The sequence below is a fragment of the Danio rerio genome, chromosome 14 (genome assembly GCF_049306965.1).
Source record: "Danio rerio strain Tuebingen ecotype United States chromosome 14, GRCz12tu, whole genome shotgun sequence".
Classification (NCBI taxonomy): domain Eukaryota; kingdom Metazoa; phylum Chordata; class Actinopteri; order Cypriniformes; family Danionidae; genus Danio; species Danio rerio.
The window spans coordinates 49834007-49861668 of record NC_133189.1 but is presented as its reverse complement, the minus strand read 5'-3'; the positions used below and the strand labels follow the sequence as shown (position 1 = coordinate 49861668).

Sequence of the window (27662 nt, the reverse complement as noted above, 5' to 3'; positions counted from 1 at the left end):
ATATAGTATTTTAACAAAATTAGGAAATGACCCATGGCAACTTTGTAATACAGTTTGTAATACTTTCGGCCCGCAGCCCTCATGTTTTTGGCTCTTCATAAGAAAAAGTGGGCACCCCTGCTCTAGAGCTACTTCACAGGACTCGACACTTGTAAACACTCGCTCCAACGGGTTCGTGCGGCTCTCGGTCCCACTCACACCGGTCACAGCTACCAAGCCAAATAATCACAGAGCCTGCGCTCCGCTTTATTGCGACGTGCAGTTAAATTTTTTGAGAGGTGTGCGTCAGCCACAGTGAGGGGTATGCGACCATTTAAATGCTGCACCGGAGCATACGCGTGTGCTGCATACAGAAGTATAAATCAGCCTTAACTTCCATAGTGTTTGTTTTTCCTACCACTGAAGTTAATGCTTACACATTACTAACATTTGGAAAAAAAGTGTTTGCAGAAAAAGGTTGAAGACAAGTAAATAGTGAATAATAGCGAATTCATTTTTGGGTGAACTATCCCTTATAACACGATCATAAAGCATGGAAGAATCCCACATCATTCAGTAGGTAAGTACAGTTGAAGTCAGAATAATTAGCCCCCTGTATATTCTTCCCCAATTAATGTTTAACGGAGAGGATATTTTTTTCAACACATTTCAAAACATAACAGTTTTAATGACTACTTTCTAATAACGGATTTCTTTTATCTTTGCCATGGTGACAGTAAATAATATTTGACTAGACATTTTTCAAAATACTAGTATTCAGATTAAAGTGACATTTAAAGGCTTAACTGGGTTAATTAGGCAAGTTATGGTAATTAGGCAAGTCATTGTATAATGATGATTTGTTCTATAGACTATTGCAAATAAATATAGCTTAAAGGGGCTAATAATATTGACCTTAAAACAGTTTTAAATAATTAAAAACAGCTTTTATTCTAGCTGAAATAAAACAAATACAACTTTCTCCAGAAGACAAAATATTATAGGAAATACTGTGAAAAATTCCTTGCTCTGTTAAACATAATTTGGGAAATATTCAGAAAAATAACCTCACAGGAGGGCGAAACCTTCTGACATCAACTGTAAGAGTGAACTCCCTGGAATGTTTTGAGCGGAAGGAATAAGGATTATACTCAAACACAGCTCCACGTGGGTCAGAGTCTGGAGAGACGGCAGGACTCGATCATCACCTTTAGTCCACCAGGCCGTTTTGTGAGCCCTTCAGATAGAGCTCGTCCTGAGAGAGCTGCCCGTCGTAGCTCTCCATGTATAAACTCCCACTGCTGCTGCTGCCGCTGCCGCCCAGAAAGCTGCCTACAGCCCGGCCCTGCCGCGCGTGGCCCACTGCATCGCTGAACACTTTGTTTATCTGCTCCTCCGAGGGCATCCACCAGTCAGGATTAGAAGCACAGTGCATCCGGATAAACTCTGAGGGAGACAGAGAGATTATTTTTTATGTATACTGTGTATATTCCTTTCTATTTTATAGTACATTATTAATGGTATCATTGGCGGTGGCTCAGTGGTTAGCACTGTCTCCTTTACAGCAAGAAGGTCGTTGGTTGGTGTTGCTGTGGGTTTCCTCCAGGAGCTCCGGTGTCGCCCACAGTCCAGACATGCGCTATAGGTGAATTGAATAAGCTAAATTTCACCTAAAGAGGAAACCCATGCCGGCGAGGCAGTGGCGCAGTAGGTAGTGCTGCCGCCTCACAGCAAGAAGGTCGCTGGTTTGAACCTCGGCTCAGTTGGCGTTTCTGTGTGGAGTTTGCATGTTCTCCCTGCCTTTGGGTGGGTTTCCTCCGGGTGCTCCGGTTTCCCCCACAGTCCAAAGACATGCAGTACAGGTGAATTGGGTAGGCTAAATTGTCCGTAGTGTATGAGTGTGTGTGTGAATGTGTGTGTGGATGTTTCCCAGAGATGGGTTGCGGCTTGAAGGGCATCCGCTGCGTAAAAAATAAAAAAACTTGCTGGATAAGTTGGCGGTTCATTAAGCTGTGGCGACCCTGGATTAATAAAGCCGACAAAAAAATGAATGAATGAGGAAACCCATGCCAACACGGGAGAACTCCACACAGAAATGCACACTGGCCTAGCTGGGACTCAAACCAGTGACCTTATTGCTGTGAGGCGACAGCACTAACCTCTGAGCCACCATGCTGCCTAATTGCAATTAATATATATTAATTATATAAACTAATATTAATATTTAATATATGATATTTTATATGTAAACTAATATATATAGGCAATATCACACGAGTAGCAGTGTGATATGGCTGTATATCGGCACTGGTGGGATGTCATTCACATCTGCAGCTGAGCGTCAGGACAGCAGAAACCATTTCTACTTCACAAACGATGTTTTAGAGCTAGTATCTGAATGATTCTCTTGTGTAATGTCTAAAGTGATGACAAAAAACGTGATTGTGCTCACATTTTAATATTATAAGGCTGAACAGCATAAAATGCCATCATCTATAGAGACTTCGCAGTATTTCTGTCTTGCAATCAGGAGATAACAATCATTAACCCCGAAAAGGGTAAATAGAAATATGTGTGTGTGTCTTATGCTGTGTTTACACCAGACGCGGTACACACAGATAAATCGCGCTATACGTGCGTAAATAGACGCATGAACATTTTGAGTTTACTCGTTTCATTCGCTCAGATTACAGATTACTAACATTTGAAAAAAAGTGTTTGCAGAAAAAGGTTGAAGACAAGTAAATAGTGAATAATAGCAAATTCATTTTGGGGTGAACTATCTGTTTCAACACGATCATTGTTAGGACTGCGTTGTTTTGTTTGGGTTTGATTTTGATTCCAGATTGGGGGCGTGCCTTCAGCGCACCTGATGCTGGTCAGCGCCCTTATTTAAACCCCGGCAGAGAGTTTGTCGGGGCCGCTGTCCATTCACTTGGCAGTTGGCCAGAGCCGCGCTCCTATTTGGCCTTTATGCTTTGTTTCGCATCCATACATTATCACTGACAACATTTACAGCATCCATTCATTTGCATTTCACACTGATTGAACATACTGATATTTTGATTATATAATTTAAATTGAGCTAAATAAATATTCTTTTTGATTATACTTCTCCTTGTCGTCTTCCTCATTATGTTACATCCTTGAGCCAGGTGCATGGAAGAATCCCACATCATTCAGTAGGTAAGTACAGTTGAAGTCAGAACAATTAGCCCCCTGTATATTCTTCCCCAATTAATGTTTAACGGAGAGCAGATTTTTTTTCAACACATTTCTAAAAATAATAATTTTAATGACTACTTTCTAATAACGAATTACTTTTATCTTTGCCATGATGACAGTAAATAATATTTGACTAGACATTTTTCAAGATTTTAGTATTCAGATTAAAGTAACATTTAAAGGCTTAACTGGGTTAATTAGGCAAGTTAGGGTAATTAGGCAAGTCATTGTTTAATGATGATTTGTTCTATAGACTATTGAAAATAAATATAAAGGGGCTAACAATATTGACCTTAAAATAGTTTTACATTTTTTTTATTCTAGCCGAAATAAAACAAATAAAACTTTCCCCAGAAGATAAAATATTATAGGAAATACTGTGAAAAATTCACTGAGCAATAGATGTGGATTTGCATGATGGGCAGGGCTTCTCGCTGCCCGGTGACTTTAGCTTTGTTGCTAAATGGCTAACATGGATTTTATTGAGAGAATAGCTGTGTTTATGTGCTTTATGGAGGCTGAAAAACAACGTTGATTCATTTGGAGCCGTGCCTGAGTCTACTAAATCCTTTTAGAGGTGCACTCATCTCTGTGAGTTCATCAACTCCTCCAGAAACTTAACCTGGATTATGGAAGCTTTCAACGTTGCTTCCGACAGAGCCAAGCCCAGTTTGATTTGTCGTCCGGCAACAGCTCGAGGATTTCCCCCGGGACACCAACAACAGGTGCTTAGTCATAAGCACGCCTCTACAAAAGAAAGCTCCTGATTGGTTAGAGCCATGCGAATGTTCACATAAAGTGCTCGACTCGCGCCGCTTCATTTGATCAAAGCGCGCTTAACACGCCATTCGCGCCGCCTCATTCGCGCGTATTGCAACGCAGAATGTTTATTCATTACTTTGCATTGACTTAACATGTAAATCACTTGCGCTTGATGCTTCTTCCACATCTGGTGTGAACGCAGCATTACGTTTTTTTATTATTCATTTAATGTATTTTTATATAAAGTATAAAGTTTACTTAATTATTTGACAGATCTATTCCTGTTTTCTCTCTTTTTTATATTATTCAATTGTTTGATCGTTAGAGAGGGAGGGAGAGAGGGAGAGAGAGAGAGAGAGAGAGAGAGAGAGAGAGAGAGAGAGAGACCAACTTACACAAACTAAATTTAAATCACTTCATTTGTAAAAACAATGGAACAAAAATTCCTCATTCATGACAAAACACAAGCCAACGTCATAACACCATTCATCCTTAAAAACATTAATTGAATTTATCCATTTGTAATAATTAAATTCAACAATAATTCCTTATTTAAAGTGCCATGTGCTCTAGACTTTTCAGCTAGATTGTTAAAATAGAGCCCTTTGTTAAAAAAAACTCAAGTTAATGAAGGAGAGCGAGAGAGAAATAAAAAATTTAATTGTCATTTAAATAAACCTGAATTTGATACAAACATATTACACTGAGAAAAAAACCTTTCAAATTATAAGCAAAAAACTCATTTTTAACCCGACAACACACTTTCTATACTTTAACACCTTCAAAATAGCCTGCATCCATCATTGATAAGCAAAAAGTAAAAATAATGTCTTATTCTTGCTTCAATAAGCTCTTCAAAATATGAAACCTTCTCTTTATAAAATAAAATAAATTATATATATATATATAACCAGTTTTGCTTGTCCTAATATAAAATGTAATAAACACCCTTTTCTCCGTTTATTTGTAGCATATTAAATACCATCACAAACAGTTTTTCATAAAGATTTTATCAACAGCAAGAAATAAAACCTCCAATTGACCAAATAGAGTCTTTCACAATGCATAAAAGAGTGAAAACTGTTCTCTCTGTCACAACAAAAAGGACATTTATCTTGCACAGTTGGATTCAGGATTGAAATAAAAGCATAATACCATGGCGTGTAACACTCTCCACTGAACACTGTGCTTTTACTCAACCGCAGCTTGAAAACTAAACAAAAAAAGCTTAATATCACTCTCAACACTCAGAGGAAGAGAGAGAGAGAGAGAGAAAAAGAGACAAAGAGAGAAAGAGAGACAGAGAGAGAGAGAGAGAGCCGCAGGACAGAGATGGATGAGGAGATCAGAGACGGAGCGTGTGAGATGCTAAATCAAGTTTGCATAATTATCATGCTGATAATCTGATAAACGTGGCCCATTTAAGCTGTTTTAAAGGTTGCTAATTTTATATGTGGTTTGATTCACATCCATGCAAGTTCAAAAAAAACACTAATTTAATCATCATACACAGTTGAAGGGAAACTTGCTTGACCTTCTGTGATTTTTAATGGGTTTTGGAATGCACAATATCTTTTGCCTTGCCATGATGACAGTACATAATGTTTTCTAGCTATTTTGTAAGATACTCGTATTCAGCTTAAAGAGCCCCTATTATTAGTTTTTTGAAAATGAGCTTCCATGCAGTGTATAACACAGCGCTAAGTGAATGAAAACATCCAGCTGAGGATTAAATCTAAAAGTGCATCATGTTTAAAACTATTGAATCTAAAAGCAAAGAGTCGACTTTTGTTTGAATCTTTTGCCTGCTCATATCGACATCAATATGAGACATTGCAAAATAGGAAGTGCTGGATCTTGTAATATATGAACACACCTTTCCCTTCAAACACTAGCGAAGCACAGGGAATGATGGGATTGATCATGACACGAAGATTATGATCACTGAGAAATAGCCAGAGATGAGGATTTGAGGAATAAAGGTTAACGTTCATTTTCACAACAATACCACAGTATAGCCTACCCAGAGCTGTGTTTGTTCCTGTCATTTTTCTGATGGTTTATGCAATAACCTAGCCTACAATGTGAGGTTTGCGAGGTATTAGGTGAGGTATTAAAGGTGTGTGTGTAAGTTTTTGACTCTTTTAAAGCATAAGAATACCATAATATGTTTGTAGATATTTCAGAAACATGCCAAGTGAACATTCTTGTTTGTCTGAAAAACAGTGCTGAAGTCAGATATTTCTGTGCCGGAACGTCTGACATTGTTTTGGTTATTTTAACCTGCCCAATGCCAGTTTAGCCAATTGTATTTCAGCAGCCCGGGTTGCCTTGCTGGAAAACCGTGTATTTGATTCGTTCACTTATGAAGGCTCTCAAAGCATGCGTCCGTGACTGAAATGTGACCTCTGGTGGACAGGAGCAGACTCTGAAATGAGACGCAGATTCACAGTTCCACATGAGGTTACAATTGGCAAATAGTATATATATCACGAATGTAAACATTATGTGAGCAGGTTACATTGTAACCCCGTGTCCTAACAACACGCTACATGAGGAGATTTGCAGTGATAATCCATTTGGCTGTTTGCACCAGACGAAACACCACAGAATTTGTAATACAGCCATTCAGAAGCACAGAATATGCACTCACTCACAAAATGGTAAGGATTATAATCTAATTATACATATTAACACTTTAACATTATTAAATGTAGATGCTGAATGATTGATATTTGTTTTTGTAACAAAACAATAAATTCAAACTCACATTATTATGATTTAACACTGAATAAAGCATATGAGGTGTACCTCATAGTTCATCCTGTTCACCTGTAAGAAATAGAAGCTGTTTCTAAAACAGAAATTTCAGGGGTTTGTTAGGAAAAAAAACTCCTTTTAGTATGTAAAGATATTTCTTCTATCCCATGCCTTTGCTTTTAGTTAGAAAACGATTCACATCAGCCTTTAGGCTCGATATTTAGGTACACTCACGTTAATCTGGCAACCTGCGCTTGCGTGTGTTTTGATCCAGGAGTGCAATACCTAGTTCAACCACTGGGTGTCAAACTTACATACTGCACCTTTAATGTATGGGACTTTGACAGGGACTTTGTCAGTAACTGTTACACAGTTCACATGGATCAGTTTCTACTTTCTCCAGATCACAACCTGTAAGTGTGAACTAAATGGTCGCCTCGTTTTGTGTGTTGTAAGTTGTAATTGATCCATGCATTATTATAGATCAGTGCTAGTAATGTAACGCGATGCCTGCTTCTTCCACACGCACAGTGTGGTCAATTTTAAAATAGTTCAACTTTTTCCACTGTGTGGATTAATAGTGAATGTGTGTCGTTGTTTTCAGGAACAGTATTGACAGTTGGATTTTAGCTCTGCTTTTGATGTACTGGTTCATAAATTATTGCTTGAAAAATTTAAATGTTATAATTTTACTTCTCAAACCGTGTATTGGTTTAAAAGTTATCCGACTTGTTGGAGGCAATGTGTATTTTATAATGGAAGTTATCTGGAAGTGAAAGAGTTGCAATGTGGTGTGCCTCAAGGAAGTTGTTTAGAGCCATTGTTATTTTCCATTTAGAACCATTGTTACATTGTTTTTACCAATGATCTTCCTTTGGTTTTAAAGCATGCAAGGGCAGTTATGTATGCAGATGATACAACATTATATCCATTAGCGGCATCAATTAAAAAATTATCTGCTGATTAAGATGAGGGGTTACAATTAGTGGTAAAGTGGGAACAGAATAGTAAGTTGGTTTTAAATTTGACAAAAAACAAAAGTATTGTGTTTGGATCAAACTTTCAATTTAAATGTAAACCACAGTTAAATTTTTCTGTAATGAGTGTGCCTAATGAACAGGTAGAGGCAGCCCCAGATTAAGAACTCAGTGGCCCCTGGGCACATTGTCTTGTAAGGCCCCCTACCTGGCCGCACCCTTATAGTTGAATTAATAAAATAAGAATAATATAATAATTTTTAAATAAAATGAACCTATAATTTGTTGCCCACATATTTAAATAAATAATATATAGTACATATGTATTTATAGTCTACAAAGATTTTAATTATTTTTCAAAGCATTGAATAAAAATACTAATAAACTGTTTTTTAGTATACTTGTTCAAGTTCACTAAAACAGTACTATATATAATATAGTACTAATATATATATATATATATATATATATATATATATATATATATATATATATATATATATATATATATATATATATATATAATTTTTAAAGGGTATTTTAATGTATTGCTTTTACAAACGTATAAAGCATATTATTGGCATGGCATATAACACACAATGCCTCTCCAATCCAGTTCTATGAATCTGAGTCTTTCTTAATACACACACTTATTAATGATTTACTGTCTCTCCTCCTCTCCCTGTATTCTCCCTCGTGATGAAGACTATAGGCAAACAGCATAGAACAACTTGATTATAAACCTAAAGTATCCGAAATCACACACACTATACCTCTTCTCTCCCGTCTCTCTTCTCTTCAGGGCTTTACTCCCTCTTTCTCTCTCTCTCCTTTTTTTTTTGTCTGTCTCTCACACGATGATTCCAGTCCGCTCTGCGCTGCCGTTAGCCTCCTCCGCCTGGTAAATGCTAGCTTACTCATTTAACGTTACCATAACGTCTTCTTCTGTACCCTCATTTTCCTGATCATGGGTTTGTTTGAAGATGGAGTGTTTGGAAAATGCCTCAATAAGTATGCCTTATCTCCACTTTCTCTCGCTAAATCCACTTGTTCACTCATTTTTGATCTGTGACAAATACTAACGTTACACTACAGTCCGTTCAGTTAAGTGCGGGTTATTTCAAAAGTGACGTTTCTGTGCTTGACCAATTACAGCATTCTGTTTAGTTAAAGAAAGAAAGGCAATTTAGATATAATAATAATATTAATACGTGATAGCGATTTTTTTTTGCTCAGAGGAAATACAGTTGTCTGAGCAAAATAGTTTTTACAGAAAGGGAGGCACCTTTATTAAGGCTAAACATTGTTAAATACCCACAAGACACTTGTGACTTTATATCACATTTACATTGTTTATTAAAAATGTTTCCTTCCTGTTAAAAATAAATATATTTCCAATCTAATATGTTAAGGGGAGAAAAAAAGTTGCACAAGTTCAGCTGATAGTGGATTCGAAGCAGGTTGGTCAATCGCGTCAAAAGATGTTGCTGTGCGTTTTACGAGGTGCACCACTGAGGCTGTAGTTCTGTCTTGCTCTTCACTCATCTTGTCTATGTCAATCAGGCACAGACAGGCGTAAACCGTGAACAGCTTATTCCAATTAGGTGCGCTATCTGCAATTAGCCTAAAAAGACACTCCGAAATAGTCTTTTTTTTTCTCCCCCCTCACAGGGGCCCCAAGTGCGCACAGGCCCCTAGGCCTGTGCCCATAAGGCCCATTGGTTAATCCGGCCCTGGGTAGAGGAAACTAGACTTCTTGGAGTTCTTGTTGATAGGAGGTTAAAGTGGTCAAAACAGATCGATAGAATGGTAATAGTTATGGGAGAAGGTTTATCAATTATTAAGAGATGTGTACAATTTTTACCACAGTACTGCATCTCTCAAATTGTTCAGGCAATTGTTCTTTCTTATCTAGATTACTGTCCAGTGGTATGGTCGTGTGCATAAAGACTTAGATAAATTACAGTAAGTCCAGAATAGAGCTGCACGACTAACTTTACATTGCAACGGAAGAGTTAATATTATGAAAATGTATAAAACTTTAGGTTGGTTATTGGTGAAGGATAGGGTAATTGTTTCTCTGCTGTGTTTCATAAGAAATACTTCTGTGTCAAGAGTTCCAAGTGTATAGTACAGTCAACTTTGGTATAGTAATGCTAGTCATCATTTTAACACCAGGCATGCATTAAAAGAAATTTTTTGCTTCCTATTTCAAAAACTAATGCAAAGCAACGCACTTTAATGTATAGAGGAATGAAAACATGGAATGAATTGCCATCAAACATCACATGCTTTGTAACAAGTAAAATTAGGTTTAAAAATAATTTAGGAAATATTTAATGGCACAATATTAAGTGGATTGTTGATCTGAATGTTATGCATGAATTTTGTATTTTAATATTTTTACTGGTCTTGTTGTTATGTATTAATGTAATTGTTTGTTATGTATGATGAACCCCAGGAAGAATAGCCACTACCTTGGTAGTGGCTAATAGGGATCCTGATAAATAAAAAAAAAAAAATAAAAAATATGGGAGTCATTGGTATAGTTGGGTAAAAATAAATGCATATTATAAGACAATGAAAGTATTTTTTGACCTTGCATGCATTTTAGCCTCATATCGGAGACCCCCAAAACCAAAATTTGACCTTTTATAATGCATAATAGGGGCTCTTTAAAACTAAACATATCAACTCAAAATAATGTGAAATCTCAATACCTCTGAGACAAGTGACTTTGACAGGGTTCAAAGGTCGTCTCTCTGGTCCCGTGTCCCCTGTGTGAACCGAGCGTTTCCTCTTCCCCAAACCACAGGAGTATTTCAGCTCATCTGTGGTGAAGACGAAGCGGATCAGGTACCGCAGGAGCCGCCGGCCGTCTTTTTTAGAGGAGTTCACTGCTTCATCCCACTGCTTATTGGTGATGAAGAGCGGGTAGTTTCCCAGAAGCTGTTTACTGCCCTATTTAGAAAATAAAAAGAGATTATAAGATTATAGATTTGAGATCTTTAATGTTCTCTTTAATCTTTAATGCGCTCTAATGCATCAACACTTAGACTTAAAAACAAGCAAATTCAAAATAAAGAACTGAAACTTTACCGGGAGGCTAAAAAGATTTTGCTTTATGTAACAGTTTAGTCAGAGTGATATTTTCATAACCCAATATTAGACCTCGATTTGAATGAGTTTCAGTTCATGTTCCACTGTGAGACTGTTCTTGCATAAACCTGTGCTGCTGTGGTTTTCCAGACTATGGTTTAGCAGCACTGAAAGCTGTTGTGTCGGCTCACCTCGGTAAGCTGCTCTTCAGGCTGGGGCTGCACAAACTGGTTGTAGTGCTGGAGAACGGTCTTAAAAAAGTCCAGAACGTTCTGGCAGGGAGCTGTTGAAGGCAGAAACAGCAAAACTTGTTCGTTAGTTAACATGTTGATTTTATGGGCACACAAGTCATATGGTAACACTTTATTTGAAGTCACAATTCATGCTATTAATCACTGTTGGAGTAATGCATTATACATAAGGCATGTTCATTCATTCATTCATTCATTTTCTTTTCAGCTTAGTCTCTTTATTAATCTGTGGTCGCCACAGTGGAATGAACCGCCAACTTATCCAGTACGTTTTATGCAGCGGATGCCCTTCCAGCAGCAATACACTCATTCACACACATATTGTACACTACGGACAACGTGGCTTATTCAGTTCACCTATAGTGCATGTCTGTGTGCTATGGGAGAAACCGGAGCACCCGGAGGAAACCCACGCCAACACAGAGAGAACATGCAAACTCCACACAGAGATGCCACCAAACCCAGCCGAGGCTCGAACCAGCGACCTTCTTGCTGTGAGGCGATTGTTATACCCACTGCGCCACCGTGATGTCAGTGACGCATGTTATGTTATAATATTTCTTTTATAAAGTAACGAGTAAAGTAGCGCATTACTTTTAAAGCCCAGCCGAGGCTCGAACCAGCCACCTTCTTGCTGTGAGGCGATTGTTATACCCACTGCGCCACCGTGATGTCAGTGACGTTATGTTATAATATTACTTTTATAAAGTAACGAGTAAAATAGCGCATTACTTTTAAAAATAAGTAATATTACTTGAGTTACTTTTAAAAAATGTAACGAGAGTTACTTTTTACCTTGCTTAATTGGACTTACAAAATATATTGCGGAATAAAAATGACCTTAGTCAGGTTGAACCACACACTCAATGACAAAGCATGCTGCAAGGGAACAGACAGTGGGCTCGCACTCATCATTATCATCATCAGGTCTCCTTTTTGACAGCAGATGAGTCAGTGTACTGTTCTAGTAACTGAATAACCCAGGATATGGGTTTAGTCTGAGGGGGTATCGACTATGTAAGTGTTGATGACTGATGAAGCAAACCATTTCATGACAACTCAATTCAATAAACTAGTTCAATCGGTTCCCTTAGAAGATCCAGTTAAAACAAATAATTCATTCGGGAATCGCCCCTCATCACTTCAGACAGTTAGAAACAGAAACAATGGCAGGCTAGAGACGTAGGGCGTACTCACATTAGGTACTGTACAGTTGCCTTGAAAAAATAAATAAATAAAATGGACGCGAAGCACTACACCCCCACTCCACCTCCAGCTAAACAACAAATGATTGACATCAGCTCACGTTCTCCAGGTAAAATAATTAATTCGAATAAACTCAAAAAAATGGTTATTGCTTTTATTGATGAGGTGCAGCCACTGTCTACTGTACAAGCAACTATGATTCGTAATATATCAAGATTTTTTCTCTTTTGGGAAACGATTTGCCATGTGAAGGCCATGTGATGCAATTCATTCAATGTTTGAAGCTCAAAGATTTATTTTGATTTGGGGATGTTTTTATCGTCTTACTGTTCAATTTGTTGTTAAGCATTTTAAAGGTTAAAATCAGGTTTTTCCTTAATATAAATTATTTCATATTAATACTCGTAGGCTTTACTGCAGTTTTTATCTCAATGGACAGTGAATTTACTTAACAATAAACACAAAGCATACAGAAGTAGCAAACACATTACATGCTTTTATTAATCTGTATATTCAGCATGTATAGCTCTGGGCTCAGAAAATTCTCAAAATATAATTTTATCCTGTATTTTTTTTAAAGGAAAATGAAGGTGTAGGTTATATAAGTGGCTGATAAATGCAGAGCTTCTCTAAATAAAAGGTGAAAAAACACCTGCAAGTTCTGAAAGAGATCAAACCTTAGCCAGGTAGGGAAAAGTAATTCAAAGGTAACTCAAAAGTAACTCAAAAGCAACGTAACACATTACTTTCTATAAAAAGTAACCCAACTAGTTACTTTTTTGGGGAGTAACTCAATATTGTAATGCACTGCTTTTAAAAGTAACTTTCGCCAACACTGCTATTAATTACTAGCTTTCACCTGCTTATTAGTAGGATATTAACTTTCTATTTGTAGCTATAAAGTATAATCTTATTCTACATTCCTAATAGGGCTACACAATATATTGTTTCAGCATTGATTTTTTTTGCTCATTTGACTATTTTGCTCATTTTTTTTAGGTCAACCGTATCTTAATCAAAAGGATCCTCCACGTCAAAAGCTGCTGGTCAGCCCACAATTCAGGAAACATCTAAAAAACAAATAGCTTATGTGATAACTAGGCATGGGCCGGTATAAGATTCTGACGGTATGATTACCTTGGATAAAATATCACGTTTTTATGGTATCACGGTGGTGATAACTGCTCTAAAATAAGTTTTAAAATGTCTGGGTTAAAAAAATAACCTTTCCCCCCCACAGATCACACTATTTTATTTTTCTCTTTTTCATTCTTTTATAACCTGTTTTAACACATTTTTATTTGTTTTATCTGTTTTTTAAAAACCATTTTTATTATTTGTTTTTATTTTTCTTATACTTGACGCTTTTATTCTTGTTTATGTAAAGCACTTTGAATTGCCACTGTGTATGAAATGTGCTATATCAATAAACTTGCCTTGCCACTGAACACAATACAGTATATTTCAATTTAAAAACATTTAAATATTTTGGACCAGTAGGTTTTGTTGTAGAGGTTCCTTTTCTGCTGGAGATACTGTTACTCTAAAAATTAAATAAAACAGTTGTGAAAAACATATAAAAAAAACAAAACAAAAAAAACTAAATCTTACTCATACCTTAGGAATGGTATAACTAAAAACTTTGGCGGTTTAAAAACCTTAACTTTTCCAAACCTCGGTTTACCTTGAAACCGGTTCTCGTCCCATGCCTAGTGCCAACATCCAATCATGCTATGGACCTGAACAGTGCAGTGGCTTTACTTCATATCCAAGGTAAAGAAAGCTATCCAAAGACGCCTTTTCAAGTTTTAAAGACATCTGTGTTTTTGAAACTCACAAAGTCAATGATGAATTTTAATGATTTACCCTGACATGTTTACTGTTCCAAAATATTTAAATTTTTTCTTAAAAGACAATATTTGGTGTCCAATAGAGAAAAATATTGTTGTTTTTTACCTAGACATTTTAAAAGCAGATATCTTATGGCCCGTTTCCACTGAGTGGTACGGTATGGTACGGTTTGGTACGCTTTTATGGCCGTTTCCAATGTCAAAGGGTACCAACAAGCGAACAGTACCGTACCACTTTTTGGTCACCCTTTGCAAAGGGTACCAACAGGCCCAAAGGGTAACATAAGGTTTCTATAATATGTGCATGTGATCATTGAAGTGCTGTGATATCCGATCCTGTCAGAACGAGACAAACGGGAGAGTGAATCGTAAAAAAATAAAGGAGAAGCCGGGAAAAAGCAGCAAATGATGCTTCTACAACCTAAAACATGAACAAACTGCCATGTTTTACTATAATCATCACCTTTTGGACTATTATGAACTCTGAATGACGGAATTTCTCTCTAACAGAGGTTACATGTGCTGGTGAAGATACATATGAGAGGTTTGCTTTGACTGTAGGCTATATTTTGTGTTGTTTTTGAACCCAAAATAGGACTAAATGTATGATGTGTGTAGTTTTTCTGTAATTAATAACATATTGGAGACTGTAAGGGGCTGTATGTGTTCATTTGTGTTGCATTTATTTATTTTATACTGTATGTGTTCATTTATTTCTTACCGACCCATACCATACCGTACTGTACCTCTCAGTGGAAACGGGCCATTAGAGCAGTAATCACTATACCATGACATTTTTTTATTTGAGTTTATCAAACTTATAGCGGCCCAAACCTACCTGGTATGCTGTCGAGTTTGTGTCTGAGCTCCTCATTCTCCTGTTGCAGACTGAGCACCTCCTGCTCCAGCTCAACACAGCGCGGACAACAGCCTTCCTCCTCCTCGTCCTCCTCTGGCAGTGTGGACGACGGGTGTCCGTACGACTCTGATGGTGCAGGAGACGCCCATCCGCTTAGATTCTGCCTCGGGGATCCCGACGCCACGGGCTCCGCATCCACCTGCCGACAGCGCTCACCATCAGACGGCTGCGGCCCCGACAGCAGGTAGTTCTGCAGGGACTCTGTGAAGATGCGCAGGAACGTGGAGGTTTGCTGCTGGTTCCACTGGTTTCCCCGCTGGGTCTCTTCTCCTGCGTTCTCCACCGATGGAGACCTGGGTTTGGAGGAGAGGCGCTCTTCTGGAGACAGGCAGCTTTCCTCTTGCTTGATGAGTGCGGTGGACATGGAGGAGGATGGGGGGATGAGGGATGGCTGGGGTTCGAGGAGGCGACCGTTGCTGTTCAGGAGGCTGAGCACTCGACTGCACTGCTGTGCAAAGGCATCCAGGATCAGACGGTTTTCTAGAGGCAGAGAAAAACAAATAGATTAGTCTTTCCAGTATTTTTAGTTTAGTATTATGTCTTTCTGTTTTAAATCTGTTTTAATCTTTTTTTTAAATAATTTTTTATTCTTTGTTGTTTTTATTATTTATACTTGTTTCTTTTATCCTAGTCTATGTACACTGTAAACTCCGCTGTTGTCATTACTAAAGATATTAAGTTAATATAAAAGAAAATGAATAAATAAACTTGACATTACTTAAAATACCAAGTTTTGGAATCAAAACTTAAACAGGTGTGTTTAACTTACTCATTAGGCGGCAATAAGCTTTTAATTATTCATTCATTTATTTTATTTTCGGCTTAGGCCCTTTATTAATCCGGGGTCACCACAGCAGAATGAACCGCCAGCTTATCCAGCACGTTTTTACGCCCTTCCAGCCGCAACCCATCTCTGGGAAACATCCACACACACTCATTCGCACACACACACACTATGGACAATTTTAGCTTACCCAATTCACCTGTCTTTGGACTGTGGGGGAAACCGGAGCACCCGGAGTAAACCCACGCGAACGCAGGGAGAACATGAAAACTCCACACAGAAACACCAACTGACCCAGCCGAGGCTCGAACCAGCGACTGTCTTGCTGTGAGGCGACAGCACTACCTACTGCGCCACTGCATCGCCCAACTTTTAATTAATTGATTTATGTAACTGATTGGTTACGGTTGAAATTCTGCATCAGCCTTTGATATTGAGCAGAGCAAAGTTGGTTGACCTTCTGCCTCAAGATGGCGACAGAGGCCACATGATAAGTCCTTAGGGGAGAAAAACTCTATTTAATTTCAAACCACAGCTGATCAATCAATTATACAAGCAGATTTTGACATTCTAAGTTTATCTTTTTCTTTTGTATGTTGTAGTTCTGTTTATACAGTAGTAATCTCGTAGTGTTTGCTTTGCTTTGGCTTTTTCAGGGTTAATTTTTTTGATCTCCAGATTGCAACAGAGAAATACTGGGAAATCTCTGTAGACTGATGGCATTTCATGTCGTTCAGCCTTATAATCTTAAAATGTGAGCAAAATCACCTGTTTTGTCATCACTTTAGACATTACACATTCAAATACTAGCTCTAAAGTGACGTTAGTGAAGTAGCAACGGTTTCTGCTGTTCTGACTTCAGCTGCAGATATGAATGAATGGTGGAAGAAAGTAGCTCCTCTTACAAAAGGGTGTTTGTGATTCTCCATGTTTGATTTTCTTTTTATATACATGATTATGCCATCAAACTGTTGTACAGTATAAATGAAATATCACACTCGTAGGCACTGCAACTCGTGTGATCCTGCTCATATAATGCATGGACAAAATAAAAAGTCTATCATTTCATTTTATACTCAATGTTATAGCTTGGTGTCACAAAATACATTATACACTTTTTTAATAAATACACTTTTTACAAATCTTTTAAATGAGCGCAATATTACACACCATTATAGGATTCAGGCTGAAAGTTGCAATCTTGAAAGTACAAAGTTTACATTTTGGATTTTATTTAGTGATATTTTACGCTGGACCTGTAATCATTAACTTTTTCAAAGTGTTTAATATTTTATTAATATTTATTTTGTATTTCCACATTCTTAATCAAACATTTGGTCTGGAGATTGAAATAAAGTGCTAAATCGGATCCCACATAAATGAATACATTAAGTAAAAACATTAAAATATAATAATAATAATAATAATAATAATAATAATAGCTAAAAAAAATTTAAAAGTAACATTTTTATGTGGTTAAAGTTTAAAAATTAATAATTGATTGATTTTACAAGCAAATTCCTGTATCGTTATTGTGATCGTATTTTTGTTATACCGCCCAGCCCTGGCTTAAAGCATGAGATTTTAGATTTCCTGAGTTTCACAGATTTCAGTTTCCATCCAGTAAAAGATGTCTAAGCATAGACGACTTGTTTAAAACCAGGCAAAAATTGGGCTGACAGAGAAAATCTAATAGAATTATTTTGTTTAAAAGGCATCTAAACATAAACATTTTTGCTAAAATGAGGCTGAAATTGGGCTGAAAATCTAATAGACGTCTAACAACAATCCCAAAATAGACTAGTCATTACACAGAATTCACAAGTGTAGTCACTCATTCCTCTCTATTTTTGGATTATTGTTAGACATTTATTAGATTTTCACTGACAGCATAAATTTACCCTTGTTTTAGCAAAGATGTCTGTTTGTATGTCTATAGATGCTTTTTCCCGCAAACATACATGCTGGCTATACTTGAAAACCTGTATCATTTGCCAGAATAGCATGAGATTTCTGTTTTCCTGTTCAAAGAACCCCACTAAGATATTTTGTTTAAAAGACATCTAAACATAGATGTCTTGGCTATAGCCAGGCTAAAACTGGACGTCTAACAATAATCCCAAAATAGACTTGTCATTAGACAGAATTCACATGTGTAGTCATTCATTCCTGTCTATTTCTGGACTATTTTTAGACGTCTCTTAGACTTAGCCCGAATTTAGCCTCATTTTAGCAAAGTTGTCAATATTTGAATGCCTATTAGACTCTTTTTAAACACACACACACACACGTTTGGTAGGTGGTACTTGAAAACCTGTAGCATTAGCCAGAATAACATTAAAGCAACCTGCCAAGCTATTTTGTTTAAAAGGCATCTAAACATAGACGTTGTGGCTAAAACAAGGTTAAAATTGGGCTGTCAGTAAAAATCTAATAGACATCTAATAATAATCCTAAAATAGACTAGTCATTAGACAGCCTGCACATGTGTAGTCACTTATTCCTGTCTATTTCTGGACTATTTTTAGACATCTATTAGATTTTCACAGACAGCCCAAATTTAGCCTTGCTTTAGCAAAGATGTCTATGTTTGTATGTCTATTAGATGCCTTTTAACCGCATGCACACATGCTGGTTAAACTTGAAAACCTGTAGCATTAGCCAGAATAACATTGAGGCCTGAGATTTCTGTTTTCCTGTTCAACAAAACCTGCCAAGCTATTTTGTTTAAAAAACATCTAAACCTAGACGTCTTGGCTAAAACCAGACTAAAATTGGACGTGTAAAAATAATCCAAAAATAGACTATAGTCATTAGATAGACTTCACATGTGTAGTCATTCATTCCAGTCTATTTCCGGACTATTTGTAGAAATCTATTAGACTTAGCCCAAATTAAGCCTCATTTTAGCAAAGTTGTCCATATTTAGATGCCTATTATACTCTTTTAAACACACACACATACACACGTGCTTGCTTTGTTACTTGAAGACCTGTAGCATTAGCCAGAATAACATTGAAGCAACCCACCAAGCTATTTTGTTTAAAAGACATCTAAACATAGACGTCGTGGCTAAAACCATGCTAAAATTGGGCTGTCTGCAAAAAATCTAATAGAAATCTAAAAAAAATCCCCAAATAGACTAGTCATTAGACAGACTTCACATGTTAGTCACTCATTGCTGTATATTTCTGGGCTATTTTTAAACATCTATTAGATTTAGCTCAAATTTAGCCTCGGTTTAGCAAAGATGTCTATAGTTGGATGTCTATTAGACACCTTTTAAACACAAACACACATGCTTGCTTGGTTATATTTGTAAACCTGTAGCATAAGCCAGAACATTGAAGCAACCCACCAAGCTATTTTGTGTAAAAGACATCTAAACATAGACATCATGGCTAAAATGAGGCTGGATTTGGGCTGTCAGCAAAAAATGTAATAGACGTCTAAAAATAATCCCAAAATAGACTAGTCATTACACAGAATTCACATGTGTAGTCACTTATTTCTGTCTATTTCTGGACTATTTTTAGACATCTATTAGATTTAGCCCAAATTTAGCCTCGGTTTAGCAAAGATGTCTGCATTTAGATGTCTATTAGACGCCTTTTAAACACAAACACACACACATGCTTGCTTGCGTGGTTGTACTTGAAAATCTGTAGCAATAACATTGAAGCATCAGATTTCTGCTTTCCTGTTCAAAGAAACCCGCCAAGCTATTTTGTTTAAAAGACATCTAAACAGAGACGTCTTGGCTAAAACGAGGCTAGATTTGGGCCGTCAGTGAAAATCTATAGACCTCAAACAATAGTCCAAAAATAGAGAAGTCATCAGCTCATAGACAGACTTCACATGTGGAGTCATTCATTCCTGTCTATTTTTGGATTATTGTTAGACATCTATTAGATTTTTCGCTGACAGCCCAAATTTAGCCTTGATTTAGCAAAGATGTCTATGTTTGGAAGTCTTTTAAACAAAATCTGCTTCTGGGAATGGTTCTGCCTTTTAGGAATCTTCTGCTGGGTTTTATTGCTCCCATGTATTTTGTTAAGGATTTCCTGTACAATTTTTCTGTATCAAGGAAAGATGTTAAATACTGCTTTTCTGTGTTTGTGTATCAGTGCTTTTATGATTTTTATTAATGCTTTTAACTTATTTAGACTTTTAGTTTAGTTCAGATTTTTATAAATTTAGTAATTTGGTTGTGTGATTAGACATTTAAATAATAATTAAAATAACATATGTTAAGAAAATGCACATCAAATATTTGTGAATTTTAAATATATATTAACATTTAAGTAAGTAACAAAAATAAAGATTTTTATGGTGATAGTAATATTACTATTATAATGCTTTTTTTGGAACTTATTATATTAAATTAAAATAAGTTAAAGTCAACCTTCAGTGTGTAGTAAATTTGCTTTACAGATTGCTATATAGCCTACAAACTAAAAACTTTCCATATTTTCACTTAATATTTATAAGTAATTTTCCCAGGGATGGGTTGCGGCTGGAAGGGCGTCCCCTGCGTAAAAACTTGCTGGATAAGTTAGCGGTTCATTCCGCTGTGGCGACCCCCGGATTAATAAAGGGACTAAGCCGCCAAGAAAATGAATGAATGAATTTATAAGTAACAATGTACAACTTTTTCTTTTTTAATCACAAGGAGCTCAAAATAAATCGATTAAACATACAGTAAATTCACAATTCAATTTAAAGCTCATTTCACAATTATAAATACTTTTTTTTAATCTTCATTAGCTCTATTATTGTTCTTTTCTTCCGTCTTTATTGTCTAATACTAGCACTTTTTTATCATTAGAATTAACTCAACAACTGATCATGCATGCCTACAGATTTAGGAAACCAAGATGAGGACATTGTGAATGCACACACAGGTTTTATTTGTGAATTATGGGGACATTCTATAGGTTTCCATTGTTTTTTATTCAATACAAACTGTATTGTCTATTGCCTTACCCCAACCCTAACAGGAAGCTGTATGCAGTTTTACTTTCTGAAGAAAAAAAACTTATTCTGTATGAGTTATAAGCTTTTTAAAAATGGGGACATCAGCAATGTCCTCATAATTCACCATCTCTTTGTATTACATTTACATTTAGTCATTTAGCAGACGCTTTTATCCAAAGCGACTTACAAATGAGGACAAGGAAGCAATTTACACAACTATAAGTGCAACAATGAATAAGTGCTGTAGGCAAGTTTCAGGTCTGTAAAGTCTAAGAAGCAAAGCATTAGTAATGTAAGTTTTTTTTTTTTTTTGAGTACAGTTAGTGGTGGAGCCAGAGAGGCAATTACAGATTAGGAAGGAAAGTGGAGACTAAATAGTTGAGTTTTTAGTTGTTTTTTGAAGACAGCGAGTGACTCTGTCGTTCTGATGCAGTTAGGGAGTTCATTCCACCAACTGGGCAGATTGAATGCGAGAGTTCGGGAAAGTGATTTCTTCCCTTTTTGGGATGGAACCACGAGGCGACATTCATTCACAGAACGCAAGTTTCTGGAGGCCACATAAATCTGCAGAAGTGAGAGCAGATAAGAAGGAGCAAAGCCAGAGGTCGCTTTGTAAGCAAACATCAGAGCTTTGAATTTGATGCGAGCAGCAACTGGCAGCCAGTGCAAACGGACTAGCAGCGGAGTGACATGTGCTCTTTTAGGTTCATTGAAGACCACTCGTGCTGCTGCGTTCTGAAGCAGCTGAAGAGGCTTGATAGAGTTAGCTGGAAGCCCAGCTAGTAGAGAGTTGCAATAGTCCAGTCTGGAGAGAACAAGAGCTTGAACAATGAGTTGAGCGACATGTTCAGATAACAAGGGTCGGACCTTTCTGATGTTATAGAGTGCGAATCTGCAAGATCGAGCAGTTCTAGAGATGTGGTCAGAGAAGTTTAGTTGGTCATCTATTGTTACTCTAAGGCTTTTTACCATTTTGGGTGCAGTAATGGTTGCCCCATCTATCTGGACTGAAAAGTTGGTAAAGAGTCGGGTTGGCAGCAACTTCAAGCATTTCCGTTTTCACGAGGTTAAGCTGAAGATGATGATTTCATCTAGTGTGAAATGTCTGACAGGCAGGCTGAGATGCGAGCTGGAACTGAGGGATCATCAGGGTGAAAAGAGAGGTATAGCTGGGTATCATCAGCATAGCAGTGGTAGGAGAATCCATGTTTCTGGATGAATGATCCTGAGGATGTCATGTAGCTGGAGAAGAGAAGTGGTCCAAGAACAGAGCCCTGAGGTACCTCAGTGTTTAGATGCTGTAGGTTGGACACCTCTCCCCTCCAAGACACCCTGATTGACCTATCAGAGAGGTAAGATCTGAACCACTGAATAACCAGTGACTCAAGCGTAGATAGCAGGATCTGGTGGTTTACAGTGTCAAAAGCAGCTGACAAATCCAGCAAGATGAGGACTGATGATTTAGAGTCTGCTTTAGCCAGTCCGAGATCCTCCATGGCAGAGAGCAGGGCAGTCTCAGTTGAGTGGCCTTTCTTAAAGCCAGATTGCTTGTTGTCCATGAGGTTGTTTTGAGTAAGAAAGTTCAGGACTTGAACACTACTTTCTCCAGAATCTTGGCCATGAATGGAAGCAGGACCTGCCATACCCATGCCATTATAGTTTTATCACAAGTTTTTCGAGAATTTTGGGGGCATTCCAGAGGTTTCAATTGTTTTTTTAGTCAATACAAACTGTATTTTCTATTGCTCAACCCTACACCTAACCCTACCACTTAAAGGAAACTGTGTGCAGTTTCACTTTCTGAAGAAAAAAACTTATTCTGTATGATTAATAAGCCTTTTTAAAAATTGGGACATCAGCAATGTCCTCGTAATTTACAATCTACTTGTAATAAGTGCCATACCCATGCCATTATCAAAAGTGGTGCCCTGATGTGTCACAAAAACGTACACACAAACAATCACACAGGTTTTTTTGAGAATTTGACAGGCATTTCATAGGTTTCCATTGTTTTCTTATATGATGCAAACTGTTTTTTATTTTGTCCTACCCCAACCCTACACCTAACCCTACCCCTTACAGGAAACTGTGTGCAGTTTTACTTCTACAAACACTTCTACTTCTACATTCTGTATGATTTATAAGCCATTTTGAAAATTGGGACATCAGCACTGTCCTCATAATTCACAATCTCCTTGTAATTCCTGCTATACTCATGCAATTATACAAATGTGTTTCCTGATATGTCACAAAAACGTGTTTACACACACAAGTTTTTTGGGGACATTCTATAGGTTTCTATTGCTTTTTTTATATGATACAAACTGTTTTTTCCATTTCCTTACCCCAACCCTACACCTAACCCTACCCCTTAAAAGAAACTATGTGCAGTTTTACTTTCTAAAGAAAAAAAACTCATTCTGTATGATTTATAAGCACTTTGAAAAATGGGGACATCAGCAATGTCCTCATAATTCACAATCTATACTTGTAACACCTGACATACCCATGCCATTATACAAATTTGTGTCCTGATATGTCACAAAAACATGCACACACACACAATTTTTTTTTTGAGAATTTTGGGGACATTCAATAGGTTTCTATTGTATTTTATATGTTACAAACTGTATTTTCTATTGTCCTACCCCAAACCCACACCTAAACCCTACCCCTTACAGGAAACTGTGGCAGTTTTACTTTCTGAAAACAACAAAACTCATTCTGTAGGATTACCATTTGAAAAATGGACATATCATCACTGTCCGCATAATTCACAATCTTCTTGTAACACCTGCTATACTCATGTTGTTATACAAATGTGTGTCCTGATATGTCACAAAAAAATGTGTGCTTATACAAGGTTTTAGAAAATTTTGGGGACATACTATAGACTTCTATTGCTTTTTATATGATATAGACTGTATTTTCTATTCCTTTACCCCAACCCTACACCCAACCCCTACCCCTTAAAAGAAACTATGTGCAGTTTTACTTTCTAAAGAAAAAAAAAACTAATTCTGTATGATTTATAAGCCTTTGAAAATGGGGACATCAGCAATGTCCTCATAATTCACCATCTCCATGTAATAACTGCCATACCCATGCCATTATACAAATGTGTGTCCTGATATGTCACAAAAGCGTGCACACACACACACACATACTAAGATCTCATTTTCATTGTGTCATTATTCTAGTAAACAGCACTGACATCTTCCAAATCCTCTGAATCTGAGGAGAAGAAGCTGAGAGATTAATAAAGGGAAAACGCTGACCAACGAACCGCATACAATTACTCAGTCTCCCACAGCCGCACCCAGATGCAGAATCTTAAGAGGACGATTATGAATTTGCCACCTCACACAAAGACACAGGGCAGACAATTATCAGCTCCGGCAGCGGCGTTGGCAGCATGTGAGTGACGGGCAGAGCCTCCGCCGCCGTCGTCTGGATGTGTCTATCAGGCTTAAGCAGATGTGGCCATTTATTAACATGCGCGGCATCTCTGTTTACCCCCAGCAAGATGGATTTGATATCATTCTCCCTCCTCTTTTGCTGCTGTCGTTTTTTCCTCTCCCTCCCTCTTTCTTTCTTTCTTTCTTCCTCGGTTGTGCCACGCAGAGTGAGCCTCATGAAATTTCATTAAACACAACATGTGCCGCAGAGCCAAATTTATGAGCCACATTTGTTTTAATCACAATCCCTTTGGAGGAGCTTTTAAATGCAATTTGGATTATTGCGCTGATCTCAGAGCTGTGTCCTTGGGTGTCTACGGCTGCTTTCCCCAGGGCTTGAAAAATGAAACCATTAGCATTGTCTGATTGGCTATAAAAAAATCCTCTCATGCATTCTTTTGCATTGGATGTTTCATAACAATAAAGCAAAAAAAAAAAAAACGACAGTATGGACTGTGAAACATCTTGAATATTCATATTCTGCATTTAATGATGTCTTGAAATGCTCCAAATCAAAAGATATAAAAAGATGCAAGGTTAATCTTAAATATTTCCATATCAAATCTAATAACTCATGTGGAGAAAAAGAGATCAGCTGAATGTTTGTACAGACACAGTGGCACCCTGTCGTAAGATAACAACACAACTTCGCAATTTGTGAAGGCCTGAGGCTCTGCTGAATGAAAACCAACAAAACAAGCAGATGAAAAACAATTACTGATGTTGACAACTTTAGGTAAATCAGCGAGGTGGTGAGAAAAACAGGACGTGTGATGGAAGAATTTTAACATGTACAGAAATTTGCAAAAAGAAAAGTATATAATTAAATTAATGAAGAGTGCCGTCCAAAAGTTCCATTGAAAATGAACATTTTTCTCAGCCTCCTTTGTTTATGTTAAGCTATTTCACTTTAAAGACTAGGGACTAGGAAAAGGACATATTCCTTGCCATAAAAGTGATGTTACTGAACATACACACAGGAGCTTGATAAAAATGTTCATTTTAGAGAAGAATTTCAGACGGCATGTAGAGATTTTTGCAGCTAATCTTAAAATGTTCTTCATTGGCATTGATGCATCCAAAAATGTTCAGTGTCACAAATGGTTTTATATATATATATACGGTATATATAACAAAAATGGTTCTTCTGTGGCATCTTTGCAAAAACCTTGTATTTTAAAAAGAGTATTTAACTTTCCCACCAAGCAATTTTGTATTTAAAAGACATCTAATAGCTGTCTTAATAAAGATGTATTGGCAAAAACAAAGCTACTGTCAGTGAAAATCTAATATGTCCAACAATAGTCCAAAAATAGACCCTTCAAATAGACAGACTTCACATGTGGAGTATTTCATTCGTCTTTTTGATATAGTCTATTTTTGGACTATTGTTAGACATCTATTAGTGGTTTACTGACAACCCAAATTTAGCCTAGTTTTAGCCAAGACGTCTATGTTTAGACATCTATTACAGACTTTGCTGGCTTCTCATTCCAGACATTCGTTCTTTGCACTTAAAAATAAAGATTGCAATGGGGTGATTTTACAGCCATTCCTAAGAACTACTTAAGGTCACACTTTATTATGATGGTCTGTTTGTTGAATTTAGTTAATAAAGTGTTACCCACAGTGCAATGAACTGACAACTTATCGAGCATATGTTTTATGCAGCGAATGCCCTTCCAGCTGCAACCCAAGTGATATGTTAATGCACAACCACATTTTATACCAGAACATTTTAACATTTTTTACACTATAAAGATCCTTTTGTGGAATGAAGTAGTTGGATGTTATGAAACCAGCAATGTCATTAAAGAAAGGTTAATGTTAAAATAATAAAACAAGTTTTTTGTAAGAAAATTTTGAGCAACCTAAAATGGTGGCATTAATGTAACCTTTACCTATATTTTTAATACTTTAATAGAAACCATCTACATTAGACTTAAAAAAATAAGGTTTTCTATTTACAAATGGTTCCACAAAGCTTTAATATCCAAACTTTAGATTATTAAAATGTTCATGCATAAACCACTTTGGAAGCTTTATTTTTAAGAGAGTCAATCTACAGTATTTCCTGAATTGCTGTGTTTACATATATAGAACATTGTTCATTTGAGGGATTTCACAATTGTGTTTGAGGTATAAATGTTAAGTTGATCAAAATTTAAAAATAGATTTTTTTTTTTTTTTAATTTTGGGCAACCAAAAATAGTGACATTAATAACCAATATATTTAAACTTGTATGACTTTAATAAAAAGCATCTATATTAAACTTTTTAAAACAACGACTTTTTATTTTAAAATGGTTTCACAAACTTTTAACATCCAAAAAAAAAAAAAAAAAAAACTACATTCAGTAAACTTTAGATTATTAAAATGTTATTTGCACTATAGAAAAAGGTTGTTAAACATTTAGGTGCTCAACAAAAATGATTCCGCTTCATCACACAAACCTTTTCGGAAGCTTTACTTTTAAAAGAGTACAAATTACTGATATTCTACGCATGGCTTTCTGTGTTTACATGGATCATTGTTCATTCCAGGGATTTCCTACGCACTTGGGCTTGTGATATAAATGTTAAACAAACAAGTATCCTATGTTGGTAAATAGAAAACTCGCATGGCATCACAAAAGACCGTAACGCATTCACAATATCATACTGCCTACTGAAATTAAGCAACTGCTACTGTTTTTAGTCATTATTTTCTTGAGGGAAATTAAGCATGCTTGAATTAGTCGCATCATTTGGGCGTGGGTTCCAAAATATGGATGTATGCTGCGATATGCAGGAGAATTCAGTTCCTCTTTTCGGTATAGTTAGCCTACTCTCTGCTTTCAGCATAGTGGATAAAAAAGTTTTGTTAGGCAAACTTGTCCACTTACCTGAGCTTATTCCGTAGGTGCAGTCTGGAGTCTGGTGGCTGATCTCGGCGCGGAGTCTACCGGACTCTTGGCCCGCGACCGCGACCCTCCGCGGGCTGCCAAATGAAGCCGACGCCGCCGCGCCGCTCCCCGCTGAGGAAGCTCTGCTGCTGGGCCTGATTTCGCAGGGGAGCCGGTGCTGATGGGTGCTGCTGCTGATGGGCAGCGGGGATTGGGGAAGCGGCACGCGCTGAGAAAACTGCTGCTGATGCTGATGACTGAGATGATGATGATGGTCTCCGAGCTGCGGGATGTCCACCATTGTGGGTCTGTCATCATATCTCGCTTTACCTACTGTGCGCTTGCTCGGGAAGGTTTTAAGGGAGCTGTACGGACTCCGCTGCTGCCTGCTGATTTTGGCCGCAGAGAGACCTTCGTCAGCCGGTAGCATCTCCTCCTCCATCTCCCGCGGAGTTAAGAGTCGTTCCGTCCCGGTGTGGTTTGCTCAGTGTCTCGCCGCCTGCCTGCCTCTCTGTGTCTCAAACACTTCT

The 27662-nt window shown here is 37.2% G+C and overlaps 1 protein-coding gene across 1 annotated transcript; it reads right to left on the bottom strand.

Annotated features, from left to right (window-relative positions):
* On the bottom strand, nucleotides 1-27662 carry bend4 (BEN domain containing 4). Its single transcript, XM_690223.11, has 5 exons — nucleotides 27133-27662; nucleotides 14948-15508; nucleotides 10994-11085; nucleotides 10424-10664; nucleotides 1-1425 (listed from the first exon to the last, which is right to left on the bottom strand). The coding sequence occupies exons 1-5, from the start codon at nucleotides 27572-27574 to the stop codon at nucleotides 1190-1192; spliced, it is 1572 nt and encodes a 523-aa protein (XP_695315.5). The 5' UTR covers nucleotides 27575-27662; the 3' UTR covers nucleotides 1-1189.

Excerpts from the sequence above, each read along its gene's own strand:
- bend4 (XM_690223.11), bottom strand. The coding sequence starts at position 27,574 with ATGGAGGAGGAGATGCTACCGGCTGACGAAGGTCTCTCTGCGGCCAAA. Across the intron at positions 10,665-10,993 it reads CTGAAGAGCAGCTTACCGAG|GGCAGTAAACAGCTTCTGGG; the intron begins GTGAGCCGACAC and ends TTTTCTAAATAG. Across the intron at positions 1,426-10,423 it reads CAAAGTCACTTGTCTCAGAG|AGTTTATCCGGATGCACTGT; the intron begins GTATTGAGATTT and ends TGTCTCCCTCAG.